The sequence below is a fragment of the Gouania willdenowi genome, chromosome 18, assembly GCF_900634775.1.
Source record: "Gouania willdenowi chromosome 18, fGouWil2.1, whole genome shotgun sequence".
In the NCBI taxonomy this organism is placed as follows: domain Eukaryota; kingdom Metazoa; phylum Chordata; class Actinopteri; order Blenniiformes; family Gobiesocidae; genus Gouania; species Gouania willdenowi.
The window spans coordinates 24,121,704-24,146,829 of record NC_041061.1 but is presented as its reverse complement, the minus strand read 5'-3'; the positions used below and the strand labels follow the sequence as shown (position 1 = coordinate 24,146,829).

The 25,126-nt window shown below is 38.6% G+C and overlaps 1 protein-coding gene across 1 annotated transcript; it reads left to right on the top strand.

Annotated features, from left to right (window-relative positions):
• arsj (arylsulfatase family, member J) lies at positions 1-24,848 on the top strand. The gene is made up of 2 exons (XM_028474494.1): positions 1-698; positions 22,546-24,848. The coding sequence occupies exons 1-2, from the start codon at positions 385-387 to the stop codon at positions 23,951-23,953; spliced, it is 1,722 nt and encodes a 573-aa protein (XP_028330295.1). The 5' UTR covers positions 1-384; the 3' UTR covers positions 23,954-24,848.
• The last annotated feature ends 278 nt before the right edge of the window (positions 24,849-25,126 follow it).

Sequence of the window (25,126 nt, the reverse complement as noted above, 5' to 3'; positions counted from 1 at the left end):
TGTGACACGCACACATACATACACACGCGCGCACGCACACACCGTGTCCCCTCTCACTGACAGGATGGACGACATCTGCTGGGACGTGGACGGACCAGCTGCTGCTCGTCTGTGGAGCGAACCTCCAGCACCACTGACACACTGGACCGTGCGTGAGGAGCTGTTCTCACGCACACTGTGAGCGTGGAAGTGCGGCAGCAGCAGCAGCAGCTGGCAGTGCGATGGATTCTGTTTCAGCGTGGATTCAACAACTGTGACATTTTCCCACACGCTGAAACACAAATGATGCCAAGTCCGTTTCCACAGGCTGGGCCTGAAAATGTGCACCGTCACCGCCACTGACCACCGTGCGTCCGTCCCTCAGTCTCCCGCACAGCCACAGACATGTTGGTCCTGTGGGTTCCTCTCGGTCTGTTCCTCAGCTTCATCATCTCCCAGACGTGGAGCGTTCAGATGTCGTGGGAGAACTGGGACTCGGTGGGGGTGCGCGGCGGAGGGAACGACCTGGGACAGCAGAGCTCTCAGCCGCACATGGTCTTCATCCTGGTGGACGACCAGGGATTCCGAGACGTGGGCTATCACGGCTCAGAGATCAAGACCCCGACCCTGGACCGACTGGCGGCGCAGGGGGTCAAACTGGAGAACTACTACGTCCAGCCGCTGTGCAGCCCGTCCAGGAGCCAGCTGCTGACCGGCAGGTAGGCTCTGCTCTCTGCATGGCAGGGGTGTTCAGTACTCCAGTTAAAGTAGAGATACTTCAATTAAAAATTACTCCAGTAAAAGCATTGAAGTTGATCCCTTACTTCAGTAAAAGTAAAAAAAATAAATAAAAAAAAAAATGCCCCTTTAATAATAAGACAGGGTTTTTTTTTAGTTTTTTTTAAAGAACTTTTAGAATACTGGTGCATGGAAACAAGTTATATCTGTTAACACCTGGAGAATTTAGCACTCATATTTTATTTACAAATTGTATTTAAATACAATTTGTAAATAAAAATGTGTCAAAAAAAAAAAAAAAAATAAGTGCAAATTCTCAATAAAATCCAGGGCAGCTTTTGAGTTTAACATTTTTTAAGAACTTGTAGAAAACTGGTACATGGAAATAAATTAAATCTGTGACCTTTTCTGAGCACCTGGAGAATTTAGCACTGATTGAAACGCATAGACTACCATTCTATTCATACGCAGCGCCCCTCATTGGCCTTATTAGGTCACGTGATAGGTGCACCACGTAACTTAAAGTTCCGTCAGTTTTATTTTAGCTCATATTTATCTTTAGCTACCCCGCTAACCCTTTTATTTTAACTCTAACCCAGGAAATACCCTAAAATGTTTATTTTTCTTTTGTATATGTATTTTTAAAGGTGGGATTTGCCGTGTTAAATATGTTAAAATGAAAAAATATATTTGACAAAAGCGGGATTTGAACCCATGGCAGCGGAAGGAAGAATTCTTGAGTCAGACGCCTTAGACCTATCGGCTATCCTGACACGTGTAAAAACACAGGCACATTACGCTTATGCAGAAAATTCCAGAAAACGTTCCCATAGTTCCGGGGGCTATTACACTTCGTAAACAAATTGTTTCAAGCTTCTCTTTCAGCTTCGCGGTTGTTGGTTTGCGTCTTTTTACGTCGTGACGTCATCTTCGAAGGTCTTAAAAGTAACAAGCTCATTTTTCAAATGTAAGGAGTCGAAAGTACAGATATTTGTTAAAAAAGTAAGGAGTAAAAGTAAAAAGTCGGCAAAAAAAGAAATACTCAAGTAAAGTATAGATACCAAAAAAACTACTTCAGCACAGTAACAAAGTATTTGTACTTTGTTACCTGTCACCTCTGCTGCATGGGTCTAGTCTCCAACCCAGGGGTGTCAAACTCAGTTCAGTTCAGGGACCAAATACGGAACACTTCATCTTAAGTGGGCTGCAGGTTTTAGATGGGAAAATTAGTAATTTAACTATTATTGTGCTCGAGTTTGCACTTCCACATATAATTATAAAACATGACGGCACTGATAATGTCAAAGCAATAAGTGACAGATTTTAGTCCCTGCAGGATCTTCACTTTCAATATATTAGATTTTTCTTTTCTTTTTACATAATTTGGTCATATTTTGTGCAAGTCTGAAGAAAATTGCATTATTTGGGAAAAATTGTTATTTCAATAATATGAGAAGAAAAAAAATGAATTCCATCATGTGATATAAGCGTGGGGGAAATGTGTGAGTCCTGCTTTTATTGTTGCGTTGCATTGAATTTGTGTATTATTTTGGGGATATCTAGCTGATATATCCACAACTGAATTAGTTGGTTATTTACACAATGATTCATGGTTTCTCTGACTTTTTTTTAGCTTTCTACTGCGGGCCAAACTTGATGGCACAATGGCACTGCAGGGGTTACTTGAGAGAGAGTAAAATTTAAAAAAGAAAGAATAAAAACATGAGGGTTTTAAAATGTTAATATTTTAGTTAAAAACGATAATCATACTAAATATTACCAGCAACTCACAAAACGACAACAAAAACACACAAAATAAGAGAAAAGTTGAATAATACTGAATAATAAAAAGAACAAACAACAACAAAATACACAAAATTATGATAGAAATGATCTTGATTAGAATGTTCTCGTCGGACAAAGGGGGTACATGGATTCAGAAATAAGAGAAAGGGGATACTTGGGCCAAAAAAAGTTTGAGAACCACTGCCCTAAAGGGGAGGATTTGGCCCCCGGGCCTTGAGTTTGACACGTGTGTTTAAGGCTTGCTTTGCATTAGATTAGATTAGTACCATATATGTATTAACTCACTGTTACTCATCCTGATGTCTTCATACATGCTTATCCTGTTGGAGGTCAGGGTCCAACCAGGACAGATTGCCAGTTCATTGTAGAACCAGTCCCACATACACATTTAAACCAATTTTCCCATTTAAAGACTGTACATCTTTCCATTTCTAAAAAGATTTCTTCTTTTAAGCTCTAATGATCTACCAATAGTGGAACAAAACCAAAATTCTCATAGATTAACTGATTGGTGTCATCTGTTTAACATTTGGCCGTATGAGAAGATCATCATTGGCTGTTGACGAGAACCATTACATTACTCAACGTCAAAGCTGTCTACTCTGTTCCAGCTGGTCGTACAGATGTTCAGTGATCCGCTCTGCAGTGTAGCGTCGATCAGCAGAGGATCCCGGCTTGTGTTTTCCAGTTGTAGGGAATATCCATCCTTTTATTTTTCAAAATACATCAAACATCCATGACATTGCAAGAAGTTTCTCTAGTCACAGTGTCACTTTACCACAACTGATGACACAGTCCGCACAGTCATGCATGAATTTGACGCAGCACTGAGCTGGAGAAGCCGCGCCTCCAGGAAGCTCTCTGCCGTGATTGACATGTAAACAGACACGCCCATAAAGGTGAGCATTTCAGCGTCCTTCGCACAGTGCTATGTACGTATTTTCTACAGTCTATGTGTGTACCCGGCGAACGCCCCGCCCCCACGCTCTGCCTCGTGTTTATAAAGCAGCATGTGCTCGGCTACGGAGTGGGTGAGAGGAGGGCGGGCCGTCCGCTGGCCCTACGTCACCGTGCGCGGAGGAGGAAGTCAGTGTCCCGTCTATAGACACGCCCACTCATGAATATGCATAAGTAGGCCGCAAATCAGACTGTTTGTGTAGAGTTGCTCAAAAAGTGACTTTTCAGAGGCTAAAACTCTGGAAAACATGGGACCTTTAAACTTCATCCCCATTCAATAGTCCGTGGACAAGTTGGCCCATATTTAGACAAGCACGCGCAACGACCGCACTGTTTGCTCGCGTCTTTACAACATCCAGTTTTGGTCAGCTTTTTTCAGTGAGAAAAGTGTTTTGGTCGAAAACCAAAAATGCACTTTTGGGCCATTTTCGACAGAAAATTTTTGGTGGCAGGAATTTTGATGCATCATTTATTTATACAGTCAAATTAAATAGAACATTGGTTCTATTTAAGCCTATATTTCCTTTTGGAAATAAAGGCTATAGGTTGTTAAAAAAAATTGTCCTCAAATCCCCATCTTTAATTAACCCAGAAATGGCAAACTCTGTCTAGTGTACCCTCTTTTTTTTTTCTTAAAGCTGCTACCCACAATAATTATTTTATTAGACAAAATTGTAGGCCTCATAGATAAATAAATCGAACATCATTTACTCCAAAAAGAAAGGGAAATGTTTGAAATGTAATGTTTGTTTTTATCAACACCGTAAACACTATGTAGTGTATTCATAGATTAATTTCTATGCATCCCTTAAATGGATGCATAGAAATGTGTTATATATTTCTTATTTTTTACTATATGTGTTAACAGGCTCTTCTGAACTCTATTCTGCAGGTCATTGGGTCTGAATAGGTGTTGTTCATTTTGCCTTTGACTATTATTACTCCAGAGTCAAAGTTTTTTAAATATTGTCCAAAAATGGTCTTAATATAGTAACTAGAGGGTTTTACCATTATCATTTTCATTGTTGCAGATTCCAGAATTTAACTACATGTATATGCGGGTTTACATCATGATAAATGTTTTTCCTGTAAGTTTGAGCTAAATGGGACAATTTTAAAGCTCTGGTGCAAAATGTTTTTTCTTGAGTTTAACAGATTCTCCTTTAACGTGCATGTTTGATCACCCTATCTCCTTTAAAGTTTACCCTATCAAAAGCTTTCAGTTTCATTTTTATGCTTTTGTGCTTTATGACCGAAACGCTTGAGTCACAAGCCAGCAAAGAAGATAAGTTTGTTCTATGTCGACCGACGAAAAAATAAATCTTCAAGGGCAAAACATAGTCTTTTTAAAATTGTATTTATTTATTATGGGGACAGTGCATATTAAAGCTGATATCCGGAGTTTCTGAGAAACGTCTCGATGTCCCGCCCTAAACAGCTTCACTTCCTCCCACTGCCTCTGCCAATCTACCAGAAGCCATGCCTCTACTTTTCTGCACGCGCATCGCGCAACATAACAAGGTTGCATCGGGTGGCATTGATATAGGTCTATGGGTAAGGTAAGAGCCAAAATCATATTTACCTGTTTGCTTGTTCCGCATTCGCTTTGATTGACAGTCTCTGCTACAGGAAGTCGAAGCCTATTGGCTGGGCGATCACGCGCTCGTTTTCATTTGTAAAGGGGTCTATAGGATGAAGGCAGGACTTACAGTATATACATTGATGTATATGAATGACCATCAACAATAGACCATAATACAAGACGAGTTAGGTATTTTTTCACATTTAAAAAGAATCATACATAACATAGATTAATCAGAAACTCTGGATATCAGCTTTAATATACATTTCTGTAAATATGCCAGAATTAGCCTAAGGGCTATTTTTTTTTTCTCTGCACATGCTGTCAAAGGTCAACACTACAAGAAGTGCAATCATTTTGAGACAGCAATGCATGTTTTGTTATTGCAATAAAATAAATTGATTTATTTTATTGCTTAATTCTGACCATCACCAGCCCTCCCTAAGGAAGGGTAAGAAATCTTTTATTAGAGGGAGGATATAAAAAGGGAGAGCAGTGTTACACCTAAGTGGAGAGGGAGAGGGAGGGGGAGGGGTAGGGGAAAGGGAGCAGGGAGGAGAGACTCAAGGTAGGAAATAGAAAGGGTGGGGAAGAATAGATTGTTTTACAGTGAGGGTGAGATGTGAAGTTGTAGAATATATTGTGCTTATTATGTTGTGTAATCAAGCCAGTATAGTGACAAGTGTGACGCTTAGCTATAATGGTGGTGGCTGTGGACAGGGGGAATGAGTGAGTGGTAGTACCTAAAGCAGGTATTTGGGATTAACGTGTCTAAAGTTAAGCCCAGTATGAGTTTTATCCCACATCCCAAGGCGTGCCAGTGCATCGTAGACCAGTGTATGTGCAAAAAACCGCTACCGCAAACCCAGGAACTGCCCCGGGCCCGCAGATGCAGCCAGGCCAGCAGAAAGAGTGGGGGCCAGGGAGCCCCAGGCCACCCCCCCACGGCCGAGCAACCCCCCAGACGCCCCCAAGATCCCAGGCTATTTTTAATCTGTAGTCCCTGGAGCAGTGTTGGGGTTCGGTGCCTTGCTCAAGGGAACCTCAGCAGTGCTCAAGAAGTGCCCTGGAACCTCTCCAGCTACCAGAACAACTTCCGTATTTTGGTCCGCACTTTAAACCTCATGATATGATAAATGCTACATGGTTCACCACACTGATATTATCATGATACAGAGTTTTTACGATAATCAATTTATTGCAAGAAAATCACACGATACATTTCAATTTGTCTCAAAGTCAATGTTTAGTGCCTTTTAAAAGTCAAACAAACCTTTGGTCTGATCTAACTATGTACAGTAAGTTTCCTGTCCTCCCTAACTCCTTTACCCTTTTATTTCCCCCTCTCTTAGGTGTAACAATCATTAGTCCCCTGTACCACAAAAATAACGTTTTATTTAAAATCATCAGGAGTGTTGTGCCAATCCATCCAAATGTACCTACTTGGTGTAAATATGTGTTATTACCATGATTACTGTAATTAATCAGGTGTAGCTTGGCTTTAATGTATCTGGCTTATGTAGTGATGCATGCCAAAGGACATGTCAGTAGATGGCAGTGGTTAATTTATTTTTGCTTCAAGCATATAGTTTGTAATTTTTCTGATATGTTCTAGGACATAAAACATTCACGTGTCGTTGCTCACCAAAGGTCAGAAAACATGGTTCTATTCCCCTTTTAAATGGGATATTTACTAAAATAGACACAGGCCTTTTAATGCTAAAATGCTAACCAGTGCTAACAGTTCAGTTATTTTATCAGAAATAAACGCTATAAGCAAATCCTTTAACCTTTGCTCAGGTTTCCAGATTCTAATTATATCGTCTTTAAAGGAGAATTTAGAGTTTAAAGCCTGAGGTTTTAACTGAGTTTTTATTACCCTTCAGGTTGGATTTAAAAGTTTTATTTCCATTCGGCTCTGTTGTTCCTGCATTTTTGCTTTTATTGGTGCAGTAGCAGCCTTTCTTTAAGCAGTGGATAATAAACTATTCCATGAAGAGTTTTTTCAGGTAGTAGATATTTGGGAAAATATGTTGTTGATTATTGAGTGATGTATTTTTAGCTCTGTTGTGTTTGTGCTTTAATTGCGAATTGTCATTGAAATTTTTGTTGCAGAAAAAAAAGGAAAAAAAAGCAGATCCAGAAACTATCTGATATTGATTAGAAAGTCTTTGTAGTGAAACAAACCTCAAAGGAGAAGGTTTAGAAGACAACATTCAACAGGATGAAAATAGAGCTGATGCTGACGCTAAAGTCAGACATAATGGTTCCAATGCTTGTCGTAGCATTTGAGGATCTTCTCTGCGAGATATGAATGAGTGCAATATAAGGCTGAACGATCAACCTTAATCGCATTGGTATTGAGGTTTTCATTACTGCGTAGGGATGTAACGATTAATCGTAAGGCAGTTAAAAATCCATTCATAGGTATCACGATTCATATCGATTCTCTGAAAATTGAATCGCAGTACTTTTTCTCTTGTCCAGAAATATAGGCGACGGGCGGAATCTGCTACTCCTCTCTTTCTGGCCGCCTTCTTCTCTTAAACATATTCATAAATGATTCCTTACCCCTTAAACACCGAAAGAATATCTGTAATATTATGTGAATATCTGTAAAAGTCACGTTTTTCTTTTAGCTCTGTCTGCTAGCATAGCATCTCTGCTTCACTGCTAGAATCTCTGCATGCTAACCGACCACTGGGTTACCAGCGCCCTCTGCTGGTCCAAATAAATATTTGATGTAAATACAATGAAATTACTATTTTTTTTTTTTAAAAGTCCAATTGTTAAGGCACAAAATACATTTTCAGTTGCACTTTTAAAAAGAAAAAGAACTATTATGCAGTTTTGCATTGTTTACAATAAAACCAGAATTTAAATTAATAGGCTTCTTCATTTGTATTATTCCTTTTCTTTATTTCATTCAAGATTTATTTTTAGTTAAATTGCATTGTTTTGAATACGGGATTTTTTTGACAATGAAAAATAAAACGAAAATAGTACAGTATTTTCTAGTTTTTTTTCACAAAAAAAATAAAGGAATATTTTTCAGTGATCATTTGTCTACAGTCACATTTTGTAAAATAAATCGTGAGAGAATCGTATCGTGAACCCAGTATCGTGAATCGCATCGTATCGGGAGTTGAGTGAATCGTTACATCTCTATTACTGCGATAACGTAACCTCCGATGCTGGAGTTTCTGTTTGCATCATTTGAGCGATATATATGTTCACCAATCAGAACTGCCGAGATCCGCCTTCCTGGGCTTCTGGCCAATCAGAGATGGTTACAGGACAAAAGCTTGTATACGCGACAGCGAGTCTCAGTGTGCGCTAACAACTACACTAGGGCCCTAAAAAGATTTTGCTGAAAAATAAAATGAAACGCATATGCATTTAAATGTATAAAATATTTTTAAAAATTGTAAATTGAATTGAAATCGCAACAACTGCCAGAAAAATTGCAATTAGGTTTTTTTTGTCAAAATTGTGCAGCCCTAGTGCAATGACAGCAGGCTGATCCAAGGAAGCTGCCATTACCACTAACTTCACATCAGGTCCTTTAGTTTGCAGGGTTACAATGGAAGTTTCCAGTCTGCTTTATTTTAACCTACAGTAGAGCTGTTGCATGGAACACCACCCAATGATGTCTTTTTGACCTGCTTCAGACATTTCCGCTTTGGCTAACGCCTGTAACCTTGGTTTTGACTCATGAGAGCATTAGCTTCGTAGTTCCCCCGATTTGGATTTCCAATGGAATTAACTTCCTGAAATGGTAATATTTAGATGGCATGGTTACCATCACCTACAGTACATGTTTTGAAAGAATATTACCACAATTTCCCCTTATAAAGGGTGGTTAAATATGTAGCAAGTGTTTGGAAGACATAAACAAACATATACAGACCCTTTCCAAAAAATTAGAATATCATGAAAAAGTTGTTTAATTTCCATAATTCCATTCAAAAAGTTAACTTTCATAGATTATAGAATCAGGGCCCACAATTTCAAGTATTTATTTGTAAATTTTTTTACATAATTTGGGCTTCCAGCTCATAAAATCCACAAAAACAGGATTTCAAAAAATTTGAATACTGTGAAGAAATCACCATTTACTTCTTAGTTTGTGCAGAAAAAAAGAGCAGAAGAAGGACTGGACTGTTGGCCAGTGGTCCAAGGTCCTCTTTTCTGATGAAAGTAAAGTGTGTCTTTCTTTTGGGAATCAAGGTTTTAAGGGTTTGGAGGAAGACGGGTGAGGAACAGAAGAGAACTTTGCACCCCAAATCATGACTGACCGTAGATATTTCACACTGGACCTCAAGCAGCTTGGGTTCTGTTCCTTTTCATCGGAAAAGAGGACCTTGGACCACTGGCCAATAGTCCAGTCCTTCTTCTCCTTTTTTTTCTGCAAAAAATGAAAAGTAAATGGTGATTTCTTCACAGTATTCTAATTTTTTGAATTCCTGTTTTCGTGGATTTTATGAGCTGGAAGCCCAAATTATGTAAAAATTAACAAATAAATACTTGAAATTGTTTAAATTGTGGGCCCTGAATGTATAATCTATGAAAGTTTAACTTTAACTGGAATTGTGGAAATTAAACAGCTTTTCCATGATATTCTAATTTTTTGGAAAAGGTCTGTATAGCGCAAAATCTCGAGCTACGAAATATGTGGGCGGACCATTTTGACTTCTGAGGAAGATTTCACATAATCAATCCCTATTGAGCGTTTTTGGTATGTTATGGGGCATCAACTATTAGGGGTATCCCAATCCGATATCGGATATCAGTTCGATATCAGCGTGAAAACAAATATCGGATATGGTATTCAAATTTCTGAATTTCTGATTAAATTTTGTTTTTATTAATTTTTTTAATTTATTTTAATCATCTGTAGAATACTGTAGATATTATGTTGAAGGTTCAAATGTATGTAACCAATTGGTTAATAATAAATGGGTCAGTTTTTCTCATACCTACTATTGCTGACTATTGTTCTCTGTATGAGTAACATCACTTGATCAAACCTTTTCTAACATTCCACACTACAAAAAAGGTAATTATTATTTCTTTATTAAAGAAAAAAAAAAGTAATAAAAGTATGTGTGATTCATGCTGATATCGGGTCATTATTGTATCGGCCGATACGCAAGTCTGCAATATCGGTATCTTATCGAAAATGAAAAAGTTGTATCGAGACATTCCTATCAACTTTCAGTAATTAACAGTATGATTAATTGATGAAAGAAAATTAGAACCCCCAGATTAGATTTGGTCATCTTCTCTGAATCAGAAATATCATGCTTATTACCATGAATCATTAGAAAACACCCATGTAAGATGAAGTATTAGTCCAATTTAACACAATTCCTTCAAGGCCACATATGATGGAATATTAGTCACTACCGTATAGGAATTTAGTCTGAAAGGTGCAGAACTACAATATAATGTGTATATTACAGTATATGTGTGTATGCTATATTTACATCTGGCACTCCGGCTTGGAAATATGAGCCAAAATGTATCAGTTTTTTTTCTCATAATGGTGATATTTCTCAATAAAGTCGAATCAGAAGGATCATTTTGAGACAAAGGCCTTGGTGCTAAATACCACTCAGACACTTTTATTAGCAGCCAGCAGCCCAACATCTGACTTTTATTGTGCTGCTTTTGGCTTTGACTTTGATGGACAGCCCACATAATTGGTCATGTGACACCTTTGTACGAAGGCAGACAACGAGTAAATGCACTTACCAAAGTGGACATCATGGCCGTGCAGAGACAAACACAACTAACCCATGAAGCATCTTTTCACATTTGAACCGATAACCGGTACCTGGGAATTGGTATCGCCACTTATTGTTACCAATTTTCGGTACTTTTGCATGTGTTTACTTGCTCATTGATAAAATCTAAAATTTTCAATTTAACAGTATTGTAAAATCACATTCACAAATTACTTCAACTAGAAAAACGTTAACTCCAACTACGTATTTTATTTTATTTTATTTTTTTAATGCACAAATTAAAACCCAGCTCTATGTACTTTAGGACGGTACCTATAAAAGTACTGAAGTCGGTACTCATCCCTTGTCTTGGTTCCACAGATTTCATTCTTGGCACTTTTGCAGCCGAATTTTCCAGTTGATTTTTTTCCCCCGCTGAATTTCAATGCTAAATAAATTCAGTGAAAATTTTAATTCAGATAGCACAGATGAACTTCTTCAGATATTTGAAGGCACGGATGTCAAAGATTGTTCCACAACAGCGGTCCCTTCCTTGTGCATGGACTCTGCAGGACTTCCCTTCATCAGCCCCATTATGGAGCAGAAAGAAAAGCTAGAGACATGCTGGCTTAATATTCCTTGGCAGGCTTAGTTCTGAGTAAATAATGAGCGTGAGATACGTACCTCCAGGTACAGAGGTTCAATGATGTATCCAGGCTCATAGTCCTGAATGCTTGCGGAGAAGTATGCATGAGGTTGAGTGTGGGGAAGAACAAAGAGCATCTGCATGCATGTTTACAGTAAAACCTGAGCTCTCTCTTTCAGCCTTCTCCTCACTAAACACTCTAACAGCAAAGTTATTCAAACACTCTCTGGCACACTCGCATAGACTTGTCAAGACAAATGTCAGACTCAGTCAAAGAGATGCTTCAGGTATGCCTGATTTGGTGTTTACAGGCTTTTTAGACGGGTTACAGTAACAACCGGGGTTTGAGAAGAGTAGCGTTGGATATTTATTTCAACTGTCACATGGTTATATGTTTCACTTCAAATCTGACTGTACAGCATGCATCTTATTATCACATCTACAGAAATTTCCAGGATTTTGGAAAGAGTCCAATTCAAATCCCTGGAAGAGTCTCTGCCTAAATTTTTCACTTTAGCTGTAATAACACTCGTAAATTAGATAGGAGTTGTACTAATAATCACTCAGAGGAACATGGGAAACGATCCGTGGGAAAACCATTGCATTCTACTGCCGGGGATCAGCCAACATAAGTACGACGAGTGCCTTGAAAAATGTCTCCTACGGAAAATTTATAGTATTATGTCATCATCCTTACAGCATGTTGACGATAAAACTGTCATCACTTGCAATATGTCTTTATTGTAGGTACAAGCTATTCTGTAAAGGTTTTGAAAAATATGAATTGTTGCTTTTGAATAATTTAATAACTCGAAGGTATCTGTAGAAAAGTGTTCCAGGATTGTAATCAAACCACTTTAAGAAAGCAAATAATCGTAGATGTCTTCAACTGTTGGAAAGAAGATCTTCAAAGCTGCCAGACTGAAAGACGAGACAGGGAATTATTCCACGTATGGGCTTCTTTGGGATAATGCAGTCAAGTGAGCATGGCCACTGGCTGTTACTTCAATGAACCCTACCATTGTTCTGGTATTAATCTCCAGGAGACACTTGAGAAGTTCCAAAACAGATCATACCCAAGTTTAGAGACGCGATTATTACCGGTAGTTGACGACTAAAGATTTATGACATTTGTTAACACCAAATTAGAACTCCAACTTCACCAGTTCAACTTTTTCTTGAACATCTAAAGAAAAAAATATATATATTATTTGTTTATTTAATTATTTAACTTTCACTATCAGATAGGGGTTAATGAGCAGGAGCCATGTGGTCAATGTACAGACAAAGACTGTGCTTGTAAATGTGTTTTTTTTTAAATAGGAAATGATGATGGTGTGTAAGCTCTTCCATTAGTTTTGAACCAGGAACATATTTTCAATAAGGTAATATCCCCAACCTGCAGACCTCTGTTTGTGTAGAGTTTTGTCAGAGTTCGGTAAGTTATCTATCAATGAACTGACATGGAAACATCCTTATCTTCTTTGTCAATCAGTATTATTTGATATTAATTTAAATAAGATTAAAATTAAAACACTCCTGGCAATAACTTCATCTTGTTTGTTGAAAGTGGTACATTATTAAGCCAATGTAGAATCCTATGGGGACCCATTATTTAATCATTTTCATTTTTAAAATTTATTTTTCTTTTTAAACAGAATCGAATTTAAATATCAATAAGACAGGGAAATATACTCTCACATTCATGTTTCGGGACAATGTCACACATTTATACAAAAATTTTCCAAGTAAAAGGTGGGCAAAGATACAAAAATGACAATTCTTGCAGAGGTACTGTATATGAAGTATTTTGACACAATATTATGGAGTTCACCCCCTGAAATGGAAATGGCTATATGATATTGACTAAACCCTCACTGACGTGTTTTGAGATAATATCACACATTTACATACAATATACCACCGTAAATGTATGTCCTAATGTGTTACAACTTTAGTAAAAAGTAACAATATCGAGATCTCAGTCCGTTGTTCAGCACTAATATGAAATCAATAACCATAGCTAACTTCTTTAATCGTATTCAGCATGTTTTGCACCATTTTGGGAAGTTAAACAGCTAGTAATGACATCTGATTGGAGAAAGCCAATGAAATGGAAACAAAACAGAAAAGTGTAAATTGATGCGGAAATGACACGGGAATGGTTAAACACTGAAACAGAATTCGGAAACATTTTGAAACAGAAAATTGGAGCTTGAGCTTAGTCTGAGTGCAAGGCCAGTGGCACACGGTAACGGTCGCTAACCAGAGACACAACCAGCAATTGTTTTCCTTATACGCTTCATTTTTTTTTTTTTTACTGTGGGGATGATTGGGGGAAAACTGTTTAAAGTACATGCCGACTCTGCTTTGAATCTTGCCTTTAAGCTTCAAAGCTGCTAGCTAAAAAGCAGCAATTGCTTGGTTTTGCTAACCATGGTTCCAACAAGCAGCCGTGTTTGAAGAACTCTTATCTGCTTTCAACAAGAGCCAGGAAAAACGTTTCCTGCTGTCCATTCAGAGAACTTACATAGAATCGACATGGGTTGTTGTTTTTTTTTTCTTTCAAATGCACTGAAATGGTTTAGCTGCTTTACATCAGAGCTTTTCTTCTTCTTCAGTTTTCTTGGCCCAATGACTGATCTCCCAAATTGGAAGAAGTGACGTGCTAAAGATGTAGACAAGCTTCTATGGAACATCCCCAAATTACAAACTGTAGGCTCCGTATTCCAAAAGCATGTATTGAAATGAAAATCTTCTGGCTCAATGGAGATTTATTATACATTAATGTACATCATATTTCCAAAGCCAGTATGGTTTTTTTTCTGGGAATGTTGTCTATGTCTAAAGCATCTATACACCCTTTAGATTATTCCGACATACCCTTAGTGACATTGTGTGTAACAATGACGGTTTAACATTTCAGAAACCACACAGATGGCTCTCATATTTTAGTAAATGGGCAACAGGTGTTCAAGCTGCAGTCAATGTTCTTAAGCTGCTCAACTTAGTTCTTTCTTTGGTTTCTCATCATGAAGTGAGATATGTCCCATGAACAAGCAGGAATCAAAAACTGCGGGCCCTCCTTTTTTTTTACAACAGGTGTTGCAAATGTCACGTTACAGGGTGAAAATGGATATTCATTCATTGAAGGTGTGACTGAATCCAGCTGTGACCTTGTGAAACGTATACGGAACTCTAGCCAGGGCCGAAAACCTTGATTGATTCATTGGCATGTTGGAGTTTGTGGTAGCTATAGTAAATTACTTTATTACACAATATAAAACATGTATTACAAATAGTTTGAAAGATTTTTTTTGTTGGTTTATTGAAGATTTGCATGTACAGTATGTGCGAAAAGGCCAACAAAGGGCTAGAGATATGGATGGGAGTGAGTTAACAGAGGCTGAGGGAAAGAGTTAAGTAAGATGAACCACTCCAATGCCTGGTCACGGCTGCTTATTAGAACCATACTTCTGGAGGACGTGGAAAAGAAACACAGGCTAAAGCTTCGGCTATGCAGGCAGCAGTTACTTAATGCAGTGGTTTTCAACCCTTGGGTCACAAGACACTGGGAGGGGGTTGCGAGATGCATTCAAGAAACTATTTTGAGCCCATTTTTGCTTATTTTTACCCTTTTTCTGCAACTACACCAAACTTACCATATTTTAACCTAATTTCATCATTTTCTCTCCTTTTAATGCATTTTTGGTAAATTACTCCCATTTCTGACACTTCATCAAATTTCAAAGCCTTTTCTGCAAATGTTTTCCACTTTGAAGACATTTTTGGAACTTTTAATCCCTTTCCATTACTTTTCCCACCTGATGTTGCATATGTTGTTGACCCATTATTGTCACTTTTAACCTCTTTTCAACATATTTAATGCTTATTTTGGCAAATTTAACCACATTCATGAATTGGCATACCCATTATTAGTCAGTTTAAACCAATTGTTCCAGTATTGACACTTTGAACATTTTTCACCACTTTTTCAGTCTGTTTTTGACCACTCAACGTAGCCTTTTGAACACATGTTTTTTGTGTTTTAATATTGTAAGGTACTGTTATTGTTGTTATTGACTTGTAAATGTATTGTCATGCTTGTATTTTAATGCCTTTTTACATCTTGGCCAGGGGACTACAGATGAAAAATAGCCTTCTGGCTAATTCTGGCTTTTTTTTAGCCATGTTTGTTCATGTGTTCAAATAAACCAATCTAATCTAATCTAATCGCTAATTTGCAACTTTTAATCAATTTTTGTGGGTTTTAAAATCCCATTTCACCACCTTTTCCACTAATTTTGGTGACTTTTGAACCCATTTTATTTCTGATTAAAACAAGAATTTACATCTTTAAGATGACTATTCCTGGATAACAGTGGATATTATTCAGATAAATAAATAAATGTGGTTATCACAGATTCATAGAACAATGGACAATCATTTTGCTGACTTTATGGATGGACCCCAAAAAGCTCCCCCCTTTATTTCCCCTTATAGATGACCCTGTCTTCACATGACTGTTCCTCAATGTTCATGTCTGTGTTCAACCACTTTCAGGTACAGTGGGGTTCCCGGTCTCTGGCACCTTTATTTTGGGGGTCGCGGGCTGAAAAAGTTGAGAACCACTGACTTAATGGAGAACCTATAAACTTCACTGGCTGGGCTATGCAGTTGTCTGGTGGGACACGAACGATGGCTGAAAATTTAATGATGTGTGTGATTTGTTGGCTTTCTGCCTCAGTTGTTGTAAAAATAAACCACAGTTAGATTAAGATTGGCCTGCACCTGGGTACAAGTTCTGATAAGATATGAGAGTGAGTGATTATCCGTCTGCGTGTGTTTGGTCAGGTTAACCTTTTGGCCTCCTGTGGCTGCTCATTCATCCCCGTTTAGTTTTTAAAGAACCTATTAATCACTCACAGTTAACATGTGGAGGGATGCCGAGGAAGGAGTGAAGATCTCCAGAGGGCAATAGTTACTGCTGACATTATTTTAAGGCCTCATAAATACTTTATGGTTTGAAATGTCCTTTGGACACGTCAAAGACTCTAAAATCATGTCCCCGTTTCTCTTTAAACCACACCTCATGTGTCAACCAGACACAACACAGGGATACTTCACGGTCCTCAACCAGTGTTGAATGATTGTTAGATGGATCACAGTATGCACTTAGCATGACATTCTCATTACATAGCTGGAACCTTTTAGCCTGTTAAAAGCTGTGTGGTTTGTCTAAAAGGGTCAAATTGTAACAGACATGTTGATTACCATTGAACCATGAAAAGATTTTGTTTGAGGGCCTATGCCTGATGGTCCCGAGGGCCTCAGAATTTTAATGATTGCGGAAAAAAGACAGAAATTATTATGGATGCACCGAAATGAAAATTTGTGGCCGAATACCGAATATCAAATGCGGTTGTTAGGTTTTTCACTATTTTCTTCAGCCTAGAATACATTTTTAGGCATGTTTTTTAAACAACTAAATGTTTATTGAATATTCTGACATTTTTTAAATATCCCAGTAGCCTTTGCTTTTAAAAGAAAAAAGCACAACAGTTTTTCATTTATATTAGCCCTTCAAATAAAACAAAACATGCATTCCAAAAAAAACTAAAGTGCATTAAAGGAGGGGTATGATGAAAAAAAATCATTTTATAATGGTTTTGCTACAGTGATATACATCTCTTCAGCCTCATTCAGAGGGACAAAGTTGAAAAAGTTATGTTTCCTCCCTCCCATGTTATTCCACATTTATTAAAAAGTCAGCTCCAAACAGACGAGTTGGATTTTACCCACGTTGGCAGTTGACGTCACCTAACACGCCTCCTAGAACGTGAGATCCTCCCTCTCCAACTATCCAACAGCTAAAACAATACTGTGGTTTAATATAGAATATATATTATACTTTATTGCCATATATGTAAATGCAAACTGCACTAGTTTTTCTGCTGCCGATCATGTTGGGAGTCACTGCTTGGAGCCATGGACCCATTGTTTATACACATCAGCTGTTAGCACACCGTGCTAATGCTACACCAGCCTATGCAGGGAGACCCGACATCGCTTGTGATATTCACGGATTCGTGGCTCACAGCGCTAACAGCGGACTCGGTTGTGGAATTGGACGGCTTCCAACCTTTACGCGGTGACTGGGAGCGGTAAGGAGAGAGTCTGGATGTGTTTGTGTGCGGAAAGGAGGAGCTGCTCCTGCTGCTCTGTTTCTGCAGCAACGCGCACACACTTTTCCGACTCAAAATCACTGCACGTTGTTTGATTGCGTCATTGCTTCACACGTTACTTTTCGGCCTTGCTTTTAACTCACTAAACCTGTGATCACTCAGCTGCTGCTGCACGATTAATTAAATCTCTGACAGACACAGACTTCTGTCCACGTTGGTCACAATGATTCAACTATTTTCATACTATACAATAATTCAATAAGGTTGCTTTAAACTACTTATATTTAAAACTGCGTATTATGGAAGCCAGTAGTTCTGTTTCACTGCAAACATCCCTCTGTAATAAACCAGGACGCTCTGAGGCCGCGCTATTTCCTCATATCTCCAGCACATCTAACTCGGTCACGCTTTACAGCGATAATGATGATGATGATGATGATGATGATGATGATCAAGGAGAGAGATTTTAACTACGACTCAGACAGAAGAATGCAGCTGATCTTCAGTCACACTGCAATAATCTGATCAATGATCTGATCAAATCAACCTGTTATATTGTTTATTAATGAAGGCGTTTCACATTAAAAGTGAACTTCATCATTTTCACGGATTTCAATGACATTTACAAGCATTGGGAAAACTCCATGCTCCGTGATTTTTAGACAGCCCAAAAAAATGACATCACCACCTCCTTTCCTTCAGCCCACCTTCATTCACAGACTACGTGCTTTTTGGCTCCTTGTGCATGGTGGGCGTATCAGGAACCTGGACCAGAGAATATGTTTAGGAGAGAAGTACGTAACTGCAGGCGCGCAAAAAAGCGCTTAAAACCAGACAGTAGAATAGACCCCTTAGTAAAATAGAAATGGCTATATTTTTTAACAAAATCAAGCAGAAATTGTGATATGACAAGGAATCTACTCTGAAATACATGTTTTTGGACAATATCATGCATTTACATACAAGTTTCCCTGTAAACGGGTGACAATATGACAGAGTTTATCACCTTAAAGAAATAGCTATATGACAAAGATTGCACCTCATGCAATTTTCCACTGTAGAACGGGTGACCTAATATGTAGCAACTTAAACACAGACAGATCTCGTGTAAAACCTTGCATGATTTTGACGCTTGCATTGAGCACACCTTTACAACAGAAAAATGTGAAAAATAGTAATGTTAAGTAATGTTAAACAGGACTTCCTGACTTGATCAAATAATATTATGAACATGAAGTCCATAAAAAGGTAATAAAAGACTAAAACACAATCTAAAAGTGCATTCTGTGTGTAAAGCTTTTGGTAGGTTCTCTTTTCATTGTGTTGGTGGGAGTTTCAGTGTGTGAATCGCTGCCTTCATGGAGCACTGCTCAATGCTGTGGTAGTTCTGTCTTGTCCATAGGGATTGAAGTTATACCAAAGCATTGTGTATTCTTTTCACTGAATCCACAATTTGGGAAACTTGATCCCGAAAGGTATTCTTACTGCTCCCTGGTCACAGTCAAACCTCAACGTGGGTCAAAAGGTCTACTGGTTGACTTGCTGAAGAGTCAAAGGGACATTAAACAAGAGCTCATGTGTTCATCTTCAAAGAGCTGCTTTCAAATTCCTGACAGAACAACTTTTTTTGGAGCCAATAAATCTTTCAGACATGACAAAATTGTGGCTGCTTACTGCGTTTAATGAATTAAGTTGGAAGCAAGTACATAGAAGACATATTAAAGGTCCCATGTCATGTTATTTTTCACCCATCTCCATTTGTTCCAAGAGCTCTAAAAACATAGTATTTGAGGTTTATTTTCCCAAACTCACCTGTTTTCCAGAGTTTTAGCCTCTGAAAAGTCACTTTATAAGCAACTCTAATCAAACAGGCTGATTTGCGGCCTAGTTATGCATATTCATGAGTGGGTGTGTCTATACGGGACACTGACTTCCTCCTCCCTGCACGGTGACGTAGGGGAGGAGGCGTGGCTTCTCCAGCTCGTACTGCATCAAATTCGTCATCAAAGTGGGAATGTGTCATCAAATTGGAGTGAGGTGTTTGAGCTCACTCTGCAGTAAGAAAGGAACAAATCACCCTCTAACTAACGATTGAGGGAATCAATGAAAAACCACTTTAGGCATGTGTATGAAGCCCTAATAGAACTTTTATGATGTTTAAAGCACAGAAAAGTTGATTTCGCGTAACATGGGCGTTTAAGGTGAACGTCTCTGCATGGGCTAATTCAAGGAACAAAAACTGGAAGGAAGTTTGATAACACACAGACCATCTAAAGAGACACAACCTAAGCCAAAGCTGATTACTTGAACAGAACATCATCAACCCACATGCACTGAAATCAGAGGAATGTTAGAGTGCTTGAAAGATTAAGGACACAAATCACTTTTTTAGGCTGTGTCTTGGCTGTGTATTAGACTGACTGTCAATGAACTACAAGTCATATTATTAAGAATGCTAACTAGCATAAAACAGATTTTAAAAAGGGCTAAACAGCCTTGAAGTTGTTGCGTGGGTAATTTTCTTGTTCATAACTGGACTTTATTCATGGTTGCTGTAAAAGTATCCACACAAGAGCCCGACTTGCCAATCCGACAGCATACACCTTAAATGTTTCAATCTTATTTTATTGTAAAACATTGAACAACTGTGAAACAGTACAAATGTGTTGTTTTAACTGCACATGAGGTAGTTATCTCAAATATAAATAAAAAGTTTTTTAGAACATGGCTGTCCAAACTACTAAATTATATCAGTTTCTTTACTCTTTCATTTTTCATATATTAAAAACACACTAAAGGTGTGCAACAGGTTACGCTGCAGGCCTGTTTTGAGCTATTTGCCATAAATGAAGTGCAAAGCAGTATTTTGATTTTACAAATTACAAGGTTGAGGGAGATGATAGAAAAGGTTAGTTGTTCTCAGACTTATTGCAGTTACTTGTACATTAATGGCATGTTTTTCTTCATGTCCAATGCTATTTTCCTCATCGTAGCTTTGCTCTTTTTACTACTCATAAACTAACAGCGGCCCACTGACTGGCTCTTTGCTGTGCTAGCTTTAGCATTAGCTTGATTGCGAGCTTCAAATAGGTATGCACCAAATATTCGGTGGCTGAATATTGCAAAAAAAGCCACATACGCCCTTCGGTTTATTGAGTTAAAAGCAAGGCCGAATAGTGGCGTGTGACGCAATGACGCAATCAAACAACGTGCAGTGATTTTGAGTCGGAAATGTGTGTGCATGTTGCAGCAGGAGCAGACCAGCAGCAGATCCTCCTTTCCACACACAGACACAGCCAGACTCTCTCCTTTCCGCTTACCTAGCACTGTGAGCCACAAATCCGTAAATATCACAAGCGATGTCGGGTCCCATCGTTTCCTCCCTACACTACACCGGGTCTCGCTGCATAGGCTGGTGTAGCATTAGCATGGAGTGCTAACAGCTGATGTGTGTAAACAATGGGTCCGTGGCTCCAAGCAGTGACTCCCAACACGATCGCCGGCAGAAAAAGTAGTGCAGTTTGGGCGTCCAGTAGTGCAGTTTGTATTTACATATATGGCAATAAAGTATAATATATATTCTATATTAAACCACAGTATTGTTTTAGCTGTTAGATAGTTGGAGAGGGAGGAGCTCACATTCTAGGAGGCGTGTTAGGTGACGTCACCTGCCAACGTGGGCAAAATCCAGCTGTCCCGTTTAAAGCTGACTTTTTACAATATGTGGAACAACAAGGGAGGAAACAGAACTTTTTCAACTTTGTCCCTCTGAACGAGGCTAAAGGGATGTATATCACTGTAGCAAAACCATTATAAAGTGATTTTTTTTCATCATACCACTCCTTTAATGCACTTAAGTTTTTTTTGGAATGCATGTTTTGTTTTATTTGAAGGGCTAATATAAATTAAAAAAAACTTTGTTTTGCTTTTTTGAAAAGCAAAGGCTACTGGGATATTTAAAAAATGTCAGAATATTCAATAAACATTTACTTTCTTAAAAAAACATGTCTAAAAATGTATTCTAGGCTATTTATGCGCTATTAAAAAAATAGTGAAAAACTTAACAACCGCATTCGATATTCAGTATTCGGCCAAGAGTTTATCTTTAATTTAAAATACGGAATCGTTCCTTATTTGGCCATTAAATGGTGCATCCCGTACTGAGCCAAAATGGAAGTCTGTTTGTTCCGTATTTGCCTAAATGACCAGAACACTAGACATGTTCATCAGTCTGTCACACACAAAAACGCAGGAAATACGTTGTGGTGCAGTATTAAAATAATGAATTGTTATTTCTTACAGAGGGTATTAATGATAAATGACTGACACCAAATAAAATCATGATAAAACAATTTGTCAACCTAAAAATATATCGCATTGTGCAATAACTATCATCAACTTTCCTTGCACCTGTGGTTCGCCTTACGTTTTGAATCTCTGGCAAGATAACTAAACCAACAAAAAGACTATTCTGGAAGAAAATAGAGATTTTATTTGTGTGATGAAATATTGAATTATCCCAACAAATGTATATTCGTAGGAGACTAGCAGTTTGTTTGTTTACTTTATTCCTCTCTAAATATTAGTGTTTCTGAATTGGCATTTAACTGTAAATAATAAAAACCAAACTTTGGCTGTAGTTTTCAAATAGTGTGCAAGCAAGGCAATAAAGGACATGGTGTAAGACTTTTACTGTGCTTGTGAGGTTACTGTACGGTTTCCCTGCAGGAGTTTGGGATTTAATGGAAAATGAAAGTAAATAAACACTCCACTAATGGTTACATCAACACAGTTTTCCTCTAACTTCAGTCACCATTTATCCTAAAACCTCAACTATTATAAAAGGCTGACAACTCTGATTATGTACACACTTTGTTTATGGCTAATCTATTTCTAATGGGGTCTTTTCTCCTTCTTTTAAAGGTATCAAATCCATACGGGCCTTCAACATTCCATCATACGTGCCACGCAGCCTAACTGCCTCCCCTTGGAAAACGTCACACTGCCCCAGAAACTGAAGCAAGCGGGCTACTCCACCCACATGGTGGGGAAGTGGCACTTGGGTTTCTACAAGCGTGGCTGCCTTCCCACACAACGTGGCTTTGACACTTTCTTTGGCTCCCTGTTGGGAAGCGGCGATTACTACAGTCACTACAAATGTGAAGGGCCCGGAATGTGCGGCTACGACCTGTATGAAGGCGAAGAGGCTGCTTGGGAACAGGACCGGGGCTTGTACTCTACTGTGATGTATACCCGAAAGGCCATCAATATCTTAGCCAATCACAACCCACGCAGACAGCCTTTGTTTCTTTACTTAGCTTATCAGGCAGTTCATTCCCCGCTGCAAGTTCCCGCTCGTTACCTGGAGCGCTATAAGGGCATCCCCAACCCACATCGTAGGAAATATGCTGCCATGGTTTCTTGCCTGGATGAAGCCATCCATAACCTTACTGTGGCATTGAAACGCTATGGCTACTATGATAACACTGTTATAGTGTACTCTTCAGACAATGGAGGCCAGCCCTTAGCTGGAGGTAGCAACTGGCCCCTGAGAGGAAGCAAAGCCACCTATTGGGAGGGGGGCATTAAGGCTGTGGGCTTTGTTCACAGTCCGCTATTAATGAATAAAGGGACAAAATGTCGATCTTTAGTCCATATTACAGACTGGTTCCCTACACTGGTGACTTTAGGGGAAGGAACTATAGACGAAGATCTAAACCTTGATGGGTATGACGTTTGGGAGGCCATTAGTGAAGGTCTCCCATCACCTCGTCAAGACATTCTTCACAATATCGATCCCATTTACATCAAAGCCAAAAATGGCTCATGGAAAGCTGGGTATGGCTTGTGGAACACAGCCATCCAGGCTGCGATACGTGTGGGCCACTGGAAGCTCCTGACTGGTGTTCCTGGCTACAGTGACTGGGTGCCGCCGCAGACCTTCACCAACCAGAGACTGACAACTCGTTGGCATAATGAACGTGTCAGATGGGACAGAGGGAAGTCCCTCTGGCTCTTCAATATCACCGCCGATCCTTACGAGAGGGTGGACTTATCTCAGCGCTATCCTCACATAGTGAAGAAGATGCTAATGAGGTTAGCGCAGTTCAACAAGACAGCGGTGCCGGTACGATACCCCTCTAAAGACCTTCGCTCTAATCCTCAGTACAACGGGGGCGTGTGGGGCCCCTGGTACAAGGATGCGAAGGCGGAACAGGAAGAGGATGAGAGATACAACAACTTGTTCACAAACCATCTTGGCAAAAGACGGTGGAAAAAAAGACCCAAAAAAAAGAAGTCTAAAAGGAAGGTGGAACCACAGCCCTATTAATGTGTTTCAGCTGCCTTTTCTCAGGGATTGACTTACATTCTGTACATTTCTGACTGAAGATAGTTAGAACTTGAGTGCATACTGTGAGAGGAAAATGTGCATAGTAATGTCCCAAATGCCTCTAGAAATTCAAGCTAGAGCATCACTACTCGCAACACTACTGCCCAGGGTTGGGGTCAATTATTTTTTTAATTACAATTAAATTTGTTATTTTCCCCCTATTTTACAGCTTAAATCAGCTGTAAAATACACTAAAAATATCATCTACCATCTAATTTGTTTCTCATCTCTTGGTTACCTCATTAGGCCTTCCTAATCAATGAAAATATTGATATTATTATTTTTGGTGTGGGCGTCTGAGCCTTTTTTCTGTCAGTATACTCCTAGATTTCAATTTATTTTTTTATATGGTACAATGATCCTTGAGAGAACTCACAGGTTAACTTAATATGAATCATATAATAGCTTACTACATAGGCCTGTGTGTAAACCATAGAACTATAACATGGTTCCCCAGTTTTGCATTTAATTACATTGTAAATGACAGTTTGAATTCCAATTACAAAGATAAAACTATCTGAACTCGATTACGATTCAATTACGATTACAACAGCAACCATTTTTTTCAATTAAAATTTCAATTATAATTACATTATTGTAATTAATTACCGATTACAATTATAACTGACCCCATCCCTGCTACTGCCATATCCAAAGACAGCTCAGACCTCATGTTTGTGGCATTTCAAGAATGTTTATTTTGCTAGATTGTGTTGCGTGCTTTAACTGTTGTCACTTTTGTAATTGTGTATGTAGGATTGTGTCTGCTTAGGGTTGAAAATACAGTAAATGTTGCTTGACGGTTGCCATAAATATTGGTGACAGAAAGATAGAGACATACATTGTTGCTAATAATGGTGCTAAAGTATCATGACTGAAAACAGTTGATTGTTATATGCACAACCTGTGTACATTTTAGGCAAATACATTTTATTCCCTTTTTTTTTTTTTTTTTTTTTTTTTTTTAAATCAGTTTTCTGGTCCGGAACCAGGCCAATGTGAATGTAAAACACACTTAACAAAATAAAAGCCCCTCTGACATAAAACACTTCTCTCATTCTTGGATTTATTGGTACCAGATCCCCTATATCCCGATGAGAGCAAATACTCTTG

Coding starts and splice junctions, on each gene's coding strand:
- arsj (XM_028474494.1), top strand. CDS start 385: ATGTTGGTCCTGTGGGTTCCTCTCGGTCTGTTCCTCAGCTTCATCATC. Junction 699..22,545: donor AGCCAGCTGCTGACCGGCAG/GTAGGCTCTGCT, acceptor CTTCTTTTAAAG/GTATCAAATCCATACGGGCC.